Raw genomic sequence first — 10,434 nt, forward strand, 5'->3', positions numbered from 1 at the left:
CGTTCTCTCTCGGTCTTCTCTCTCCGTTTTCTTTCTGTTCTTTCCTCTCGCATACGTTAATGATATATATATGTATGATTAGTACGCCGCCTTAGCTTCCTTTATATTATATATACACTTTATGAAAGAGAATTATAATAATAAATTATACTTATATAGAAGGAAGCTAAGAATGAATTATAATAGCATAATATTATATTACAAAGCTTAATATTATATGTATACGTATACATAACGATAGTGATAAATTTTAGTGGATATATATATATATATATAATGATTGAAGTATTAGGTTAAATAGTGAATAATAATAATAATAATAATACAGGAACAAACTTTAGTGAATAATAATAAGGTATATATATATATATATATATATATATATATATATATATATATATATAAACGAAAGCATAGGTAATCAAAATAGGAAAGTCAGATGATGATAATAATAATAATAATAATAATAATAATAATAATAATAATAATAATAATAATAATAATAATAATAATAATAATAATAATAATAATAATAATAATAATAATAATAATAACATGAATTTGATTAAATTAAAATTATTAGTTCAATTTCTGATAATTGAATAATTTTTCTAAAAATAAGAAAATTTTAATTTTATAAAATAAATTATAACTTATTTATATTTATATTTTTAAAACTGAGGGTCACTACACAGTTGCCTTGTGTAATGCAACCTACATCTAGTCTCTTTTACTATAGTAAAGGTATTACATACACTAATTCCACAGGATCGACACAATCCTTTCACTCTCAAGTTCTAACCTAACTTGATTTGGTTATGCTAATACCTAACTATTCACTCTTAGTGCTAACCCAACTAAGAAAGAGGTACCTCACAGGTACAAGATACAAGACACGAAATCTACCTAAAGAAATCTGAAATAACTCTAGACTTTTCACTCATGTGTATCTTTCTGCCTCTTTCCACTCTTAGGCTCTTTCAATGACTCTCTCATTCAACCTTTTACCTAAAAAAATTGCAGAAAGATAAATATTGAAAAGTAAATTACAATCTGTAAAATATGAAGGAAATTGATGCTTCAACAGCCTATTTGCTATGTGATAAACTAGATTTGCTAGCCTCTGATTCAGTTCTTCATTCTGACGGAATGCTCCTTTGACTAGAAAGCACTGTCCAAGTAGATGAACTTCTTCAAAGAGCTCTTCTCAGAACATAAACCTCAAAACACTAGTTGTCTCTCCTTGGCTTCAGAATGGTGAACCAACTTCTTTTGTATCTCCTTGCATGTTGTTGAGTTACTTTCTCCTAGGTCAATCCTCGAGTTTTGTGCTTCACCAACCCACCATCTCACTTTTTTTTTTTTATTAATCTTCAAAATAGGAACTTTAGTTCTGACATTCTCTTGTTGACCGAAAACCACAGGACAACAGAAACAAGTAATTTCAATGGTAAACCCAGATCTTGGCCATTAAAAAATAACTTGGTCCCCAAGACACACTTGTGGCCGTAGATGTACAACAGTGAAGAGCAGAGATCATCTTTCCCATGTAACCCAGAATGAATTGGCAGAACGTTGAAGATGAAGAGAAGAAGATATGATGCATGTATAAGAAAATGAAATCACATTTTGACTTCTGACTTCTTGATACAGTTTCTACCTTTTGCTTAACTTTCTCTTTCTTGCTTTTTTGGTGAATATCTTAGGAAAGAAGCTCTCTCTCACTTTTCTAATTTCTGACCAAGAGGAAAAAAGTGAAAGTTGTTTTTGGTGAAAGCAAATTGGAGGAATTTGCTTGAGTGATATCAAATCGGGCTTGGGTTGGTTCTTTTCAAGTTCAGCCCATTTGCATCCTATTCATCAACTTTGGGCGTCTATTGATTTGTGGCCCACTAAAGTAGATTCAGCTTGCTTTGTGTTGGGTTGTTGACTGTTGTTGATTTGTAGCCTGCCAGTCTTATTTTATTTTCCATCTAATTGGGTTGTTGCAACAAAGAGTTTTAGCCTACAATATTAAATCATAAATAATCAACACTAATTATTTAATTTGTCCAATAAAATAATATTTGTTATCATTAATTAATTTAGTTAATTTCTTAACTCAACAATCTCCCCCTTGATGACAAACATAATTGAAACAATGATCAAAAGAAAATGAATTTGGGTAAGGTTTGAGAACTCCCTTTGATTTTTGTCATTTGCTTTTATATTGCTCTCCCTTTCCTTTTTAAGAGTAGCTCCCTCTAGATTTATGCTCTTTTCTTCCTTCCTGTTTATTATTCTTATAGAGAATACAAAAAGAGCTACACATAATTCAATTTGACTAAGGGACCAACAACACACATCCCGCCCAGTATAACATATTATGTAGCATCAAAGCAAAGCATTAAGTTTAACAAAGGCAAACCAGCAACATATCATATAAAGCAAAATTCAATTTTCATGCCAAAAAAATAAAAAATTGCCCATAGCAAAGATTGTCCATTGCAGCAGCAGCAATCAACATTCCAAAAAAATAATCAAAGATTCACAATCCTGCTATTTATGTGCTATTACTCCCCTTTTTATCATCAATGGAGGAAAATAGGCAAATTCAAGTAAAAACAACACCTTGAAACCTGCAAGAAAGAGTTAATGCACAGTCTAAATTACCAAATTAATTTTAAGTAAATGCAGCAGTAGTTAAAGTATTACAGGCATCCAAAATAATAAAAGTAGTTCAAAAGCAACAAGAGAAACAGTTTTCATGAGACAAAAGTGAGCAGACAGCAGCAACTTCATGAGACAAATCTAGGCATCTGAACCAGTTCCCTCCAAATCAGCTTCCTCTTCAGCATCAGTGGCATGATCTTCATCTTGTTGAAGATTATGAATGAACTTCATACATACAGCCACTATATCCCTTGATTTTCGAAAAAAATTCTCATGCTTACTTGCTAGCTTCCTTTGTTCCTTACTCATGGCAATCATGTGACTGGATTGGGAGACAAACCCTTGGACCACATCCCTAACAATATTAAACAGAGTAAATATTTGTCCAGTAGAGATGGAAGTATCTTCGGTAGAAGGTGGAGGAGATTTCTCAAAAATGAACTCATCATCTAGAACCACTCTCTCAGAACGAGTTGGTCATTTTTGCTATTTTACTGAACCACCTTCCTTTAAATATGAATGTTTATTTTCATAATTCTCATTAGATAAGTCAACACTAAAATACTCAAAAATACAAGTTAGAAACATGTCATAAGAAAGAGCTTTATCTTTCTCACTTCTAACAGAATCAAACATATATCTAACCATAGATAACCGTAAAAAATAATACAATATTATATGCTATTTGTTATTGACTTATTAATTATATTCTTAATAATCAATAAATTCAGTTAAAAATATTCAACTAATAAGTACTCTCTTCCTTCATTAACTTTTTTTTTTTGGTTGAATATCTTTCTTCATTATTAATTTAATGTTAGTTATACATAACAATCCAAAAAAAAGCTTCCATAGTATTATACTATCGTTAGTTATATATAATGATGACGTGTAAGAATCGATAAATGAATTGGATCCCCACCTATGGAAATGAATAGCCTATAAAAGCCAACGAACCAGACACATTATCGAAGTGTGCATTTTAGCTTGCTTCCTTAGAACACCAAAATTGGCACACAGGCTTATTAGCTTATTATTATCCCTTCAGGAAAAAAAAAAAAAGGGAAGGGAAATGTCTTATTTATCCTTAGCTACTTCTTCTCTTCTATGTGTTCTGTTGTTTTTCTTGTGCTCCTTGGAAAAGGGTTTCGCTCTCCAAAGAAGTAACAAGGACATTGATGATGATCATAGTCACCATGTTCGTCTCAGCTCTCTTCTGCCATCACCTACTTGCAGCTCCTCTTCTGTCAAAGGTCAAAACCCCAATAATTAATATTCTTCCATATTTAATTATTATAAGCATATTGATTATCATCATATCATTATTGGAGTATTCAATTTTAATATACTTGATATGCATTCTTGCATAGTTATGTATGTTTATATATCGAATAAATAATCATTTGTATTTATAAAAGATAAAAAATTATATTAAATTAAAATTAAATTTATATTTATATAAAATATCTTTTATGTGATAAAAATATTCTATGTAACATTCCAAAAATAGTGTACTTTTATCATACAGAATGCATCTTACGTGGTACAAATTTAATTTTAATTTAATATGAGTATAAATGTTAACATTTTTATTTTTCATAGATAAAAATAATCATTTATTCTTTATATATCTATCTAAATAAAAATAATTATGTGCGTGTTTTTTTTCTTTAAATAAATTAAAAAAAAAGCTAGCCTCCCTCTAAACTTAGCATCACTTAATAAGGATTAGATGCATGGTGCAGAAATAAATTAATTAATGAGCCTAAATTAAATAGGTATTTTTTTTATATATATGTCACTTTATATATATTATTTTAAGTATTAAATAACTAATAAAAAAGTAGAAGAAAATAAAAAATTATCTTTTATACAATAAAAAAACATACACTTAATAGTTGGTTTTAGCTCTAGTATTTGGGAACCCTTTTTTTGTTGGATAAAAGGCCAGAAAAGGATAGGGGTTAGAGAAACAGGGTTCATATATATATAAGACACACTTTTCTCATAAAATAAAATACAATATTAATAATAAAATTTAAACTCTAAATTCTAGATATCACAAAATATTGCATGTCTATATTCAACTATTTTGAACTAATAATTTATACAAATGTGTAAAATTATTGGAAATTTTTTAATTGTCTAAATATTTATTAAAAAAACCGTTTGCCACAACAGAGAACTTGAATTGAATCCTTTATGAAAATAATTATCCGGAAATTCGGAAAAGATAGAGAGAGGAAGGAGCAAATAAATCAATCAAGTTATTATAGTGCTCTCTTTTTTTTTCATGGGTTCCCATCATCATTATCCCAATGAATATTCATATGGAGCCCACGATCACATGTGAAAAAGGAAACAATCACTCATATATATATATTTCCTAATTTAATCACTTATTTAATAATTATTAGTTTAAAAAATGGTATAAAATATTAAAATATAAGATCAATTAAGAAAAATTAAAGTAGGAATTATTATTGAATAAATAAGATATTATAACAACTTAACGATAGTATCAATTCGTCAGTAATAACAACTATATAATTATATTATATAAGGGTGCAAACAATATATCGGGGAAAATTTATATAAGGGCTATTTTATTTTATAAAATTATTCTTTTCAATAAAAGAAAAAAATAAAATAAAATATTTCTTTGGAGGTCTTTTTTAAATATTTTTTAACTGTAAGTTTTAAATTACATAATTTATTTTTCTTCAAAAATGCTCAAACAAACGGACCTGCCTGTAGCCTCTATATTTGCATATATCCTGCAACTAAACAACATTAGAAAAAGAGGGAAAAAAAAGTTGTTTCTTAATAATTGACCCCAATTATGATTCAATGATAATTTACACACTAAAAAGATTCACGTGTTATTATTTAACAATAATATTTAAAAAATAATAAAAATTAGTCCAAACAGTTCAAAAATATTTTATTTAATATAAATTAATTATTTTTAAAATAATTATATAATTTTAGATGTAATAAATATATAATTATAAATATTATATATAATTATAAATGTTATTTAATTATGTTTTATCATATCATTTATAAAATGTTTGACGGTATAATTGGTCTCACAAATTTTAAACATTATAATTAATGTATAACTAATTCCTAACGTTATTAATGAGAATTAGACTTCATCATTATCTATTGCACGTAAATTGGATTAAATAATTTTTCTTTTCTTATAAATTTTTTTGGTGACTAATTCCTTATAAATTTATGTTAGGGATATAATTATATTGTTGAATTTAATTTATTAACATGGGTCAGCGACGACCGCTAGTATTTGGACTTATGGTTTTATTGGAATAGAATCCTCTTCAATAAAAAAAAATTAGATGATATTAATTATGATCGTTTATTTTTTATTTATTTTTTATATTTAATTTTGATTTTATTTTTAAAATTAAATGTGAGAGATCACATTTTATTTTATAAGTATTAAAAAAATTGAAAAAGATCCATTTTTTTGTCAGACTCTGTAACCTTTTGTTATTTTTTATTTTATTTATTTTATTTTTTACCAATAATTAAAGAGCTTTGAAAATCATGACTGTATGTTCAACTAGTTGACGCGTTTTATTTTGTATTTTTACAAATTAGTAATCTTCGAAGAAAACATTATTCATTCACGTTTGGCGTTTCGCCTAACCAAACCAAAATAAGCTAAAAAACAATAAAAGAAATGGTTAAAAAACAAGTGGCTTATTTTGAAGAGGACACTTTCGTACCCAATCATTTCTTGTATGAAACTTTTCTACATATATAAAGTCGAAGATAGACATATACTCGTTCATACTTTCATTAGAAGAAAAAATATATATAGGACAAATTTTAGAGGAAAAGATCTTGAAATGAAAGGTGGAATATTATCAAAGACAAGTTTGTCCAACATCAAAGAAAGAAGAAAACTAAAATGTTTGGTCACTATTTTTTTAACCTACGTGTCGATTAAAACGTTGTTGGATATATATGTTCAACAAAAATATCGTGTACACTACAAAATAAACAACACACAATCTCATTGTATTTTGTACATGTCTTGACAAGGATGATTTTTTTTTTTTTATCATTCAAAGAAAATTAGGTGAAACTTTGCTATCTTAAATTATCATTATATTTTTTATATTATATTATTATTATTATTAGATAATTCCATCTAAATTATGAGTTAACCTTTTGTATGCCATTCTCAAATTAAAGAGGAAGAAAATATATACGACATTACAATGAAGTTCGTTTTATTATTCGTCTTAAAATAAATATTTAACCATAGATGATCGGATTTAATTATGATATATTAATAATATAAAAAATTCTATACTATTCTCTAATCAGATTTTTATATTTGCACAACCATTTAAATATTACTACTTGTTTAAGTATATAATCCGTTCCTTTCAAAATAAATGTCTCTTTTTAGTTTTATTTAATTTTTATCAAATTAACTATCATTTTCATATTTCAATAACTCATTAATTAATTTATACCTATTATAGCATTTAAGTATTTATTGAAAGAAAAATATTAACAGAGATCATAATTATTGAGAGAGAAAATATGTTGTAATTAATAAATTGTTATCCATTTTTCTTCAAATTTTTAGATTTTCAAATAAAATTTAATAATTTTCTTAATAACTATATATAACTAAACAGAGATAACTAATTTTAGAATGATATAGCAATTTTATTATTGAATGACAACATAATAAAATATTTTAAGGCAATATCAATTATTTGACACCATTAATTATTATTATTATTATTAATATTTTAGGTCTGATTTTGACAAAATTAATTGAATAAATAATCCAGGTTCTAACAAAATGAAGACAACATTGGATGTGGTACACAAACATGGGCCATGCTCCAAACTAAACAAAGAAAAGAAGGGCCCAACATCACACACTGAGATTCTGAATGTAGACGAAGAAAGGGTCAAATACATTAACTCCAAGATATCCAAGAACATGTTGGGCCATGATGATGAACTTGGATTGAAGCAATTAGATTCTGCCACTTTACCTGCCAAATCTGGAAGCCTTATTGGGTCAGGAAACTACTTTGTTGTAGTGGGTCTTGGGACACCAAAAAAGGACTTGTCTCTTATATTTGACACTGGAAGTGATCTCACTTGGACTCAGTGTGAGCCTTGTGCTAAATCATGTTACAAGCAACAAGATGACATTTTTGATCCATCAAAGTCTTCAACATATTCCAATATTACATGCACTTCTTCACTTTGTACTCAACTTTCTACAGCCACAGGTAAAAAATATTTTCACATTTTCTTTTTCTTAATCTTAACATAAATCATGCAAGTTGTGGCTAAAATTTTAGTATGTTACACTATTATGACAGTCATACAAAACGTCAATATTTTATAATTAAAATAAAGATAAAACGATAATGAGATTTTGTAAAAATCCACAACAAAGTGGTGGAAACTCAGGTGCAGTCGACTTCACGTGAAGTTAACAGCGAAGAGCAGTTAGATGATTTGACTGATTTTGACTAAATTTTTATATAACGACTCACTGCTATCAACTTCACGTGAAGTCGTTTCCACCTGAGTTTTCACCAAACAAAGTATAATACATATTTTAGGTCATCTTTTTTTTTAACATAATTTTGGTTTACTATAAATTAGGAAATGACCCAGGATGTGCTTCAACATCAAAGGCTTGTGTATATGGCATCCAGTACGGTGACTCATCCTTCTCTGTTGGCTTTTTCAGCCATGAGCGGCTGACGGTGACCGGCACCGACTATGTGGACGACTTCCTTTTTGGTTGTGGCCAAAACAACCAAGGCCTCTTCGGCGGCTCGGCTGGCTTATTAGGCCTCGGCCGCCACCCTATTTCCTTTGTCCAACAAACCGCCGCAAAATATCACAAAATATTCTCCTATTGTCTTCCTTCCACCGCAAGCAATGTAGGTTACCTTGCCTTTGGTGCTTCTAGAGCTTCTAGTTATGTCAAATACACTCCCTTTTCGACCAACTCGGCCGGCGCTTCCTTTTACGGCCTAGACATCACCGGAATAACTGTTGGGGACACCAAGCTCCCTGTTTCTTCCTCCACATTTTCCACCGGCGGCGCGATTATAGACTCCGGAACCGTGATCACCCGGCTTCCACCAACGGCCTATACCGCCTTAAGATCAGCATTCCGACAAGGTATGGCAAGGTACCCCATGGCGAGCAGTTTGTCCATATTGGACACATGCTATGACTTGAGTGCATACAAAACGGTAATTTTCCCAAAAATAGTATTTGAATTCGCCGGGGGTGCCACGGTGGATCTCGCGGCGGCCGGGACATTTTATGTTGCTAGTGTGAAACAAGTGTGCTTGGGTTTTGCACCCAATGGGGATGATAGTGATGTTACAATATTTGGAAATGTGCAACAAAAGACACTACAAGTAGTGTATGATGTTAATGGTGGTAAGGTAGGGTTTGGAGCCGGTGGATGCAAGTGATTTTACATCATATAAGGAGAGATTCTTGCATAAGTACAAGTTTAGGTGAAAACTCAGGTACAGTGGACTTCGCGTGAAGTTGATATCTGAGAATCGTTAGATGAAAATTTAGTCAAATCAATCAAATCATCTAACGACTCTCAAATATCAACTTCACCTAAAGTCGACTTCATCTGATTTTTACCACAAGTTTAACATATCACTTTTGGGCATACTCATAATAAAATCGATAAGAATTTCAGATATTTCAAAAATACAAACAATTGATCTTATAATTAAGATTAACGGTTATATTTTTGAAATACCTGCAAATAATTTTCCTAAATGGTTCCATAAGTTTTATGCAAAATATACTGATTTATGGAGTCCATAAACTTTTATTTGAGTATGTCCGAAAAAGTTTGTTAAACATGTGTCTGAACAATGCAAGAACTTTTCTTATATCAATGATATGATGTTATAGTTTAGCTACGGGCAAGTAAGGGAGAAAGGAAAGGAACCCCAATTGCTCAAGGCATTTTTATGAATTGCTATTATTATAACAATGATGATAGGTAGAAATGAAAGGGGAAATAAAAAACAAAATAGGTAAAGTTTCAAGGTTTGGGGAAAAAATAATGAAAACATTAGTTGCTATATTGAAAAATATTAATGGGCAAATTAAAGTGTAACTGTAACATATAAATTGAAGTGGTTATCATGGCTCATGAATCATGATATATATATATATATATATATATATATATATATATATATATATGATTGTTTGCAACTGTAAGATAATTAAGCAAATGTGAAGCAAAATGTAAATTTCAGTAATGGATTGTTGAATAAATCAAATGCTTATGAACTTCTAGCTTACTTTGATTTATTTAGTTTATTGTTCTAGTTTGAAGATCATATGTGTGCCTCTCCCAAAGGAAAAACATAATAACTTGTTAGATTAATGAAAAAAGTATAAATAACAAATAAAATTTGAATGAAAAATAATATTAATTCTAATATATTTTGATATGAAGATCAATAGCTAGCAAGTGGAGAAATAAAATAATTTTTTAATCTTATTTTTAATTTCAAGAAAAATAATTATCTCATAAAATAATACAACATTAAATATAATAAATATATAGATTTTAAAAAGTACAATTAGAAAATAAAACATGTATGATTCTACTGTAATAGTTTACTCTATATATTATTCATATATATTTGTTTCCTAAGTGAGATAGTGTTGATTGTGAAAATAGCTTTTATTTTTCCTACTCTGTTTTGGGTT

The 10,434-nt window shown here is 28.8% G+C and overlaps 1 protein-coding gene across 1 annotated transcript; it reads left to right on the forward strand.

The window, feature by feature from the left end:
* The first annotated feature begins 3,624 nt into the window (after positions 1-3,624).
* Positions 3,625-10,008, forward strand: LOC130932830 (aspartyl protease family protein At5g10770-like). Its single transcript, XM_057862265.1, has 3 exons — positions 3,625-3,905; positions 7,494-7,946; positions 8,329-10,008. The coding sequence occupies exons 1-3, from the start codon at positions 3,725-3,727 to the stop codon at positions 9,156-9,158; spliced, it is 1,464 nt and encodes a 487-aa protein (XP_057718248.1). The 5' UTR covers positions 3,625-3,724; the 3' UTR covers positions 9,159-10,008.
* The last annotated feature ends 426 nt before the right edge of the window (positions 10,009-10,434 follow it).

Source organism: Arachis stenosperma, chromosome 1 (assembly GCF_014773155.1).
Source record: "Arachis stenosperma cultivar V10309 chromosome 1, arast.V10309.gnm1.PFL2, whole genome shotgun sequence".
Classification (NCBI taxonomy): Eukaryota; Viridiplantae; Streptophyta; class Magnoliopsida; order Fabales; family Fabaceae; genus Arachis; species Arachis stenosperma.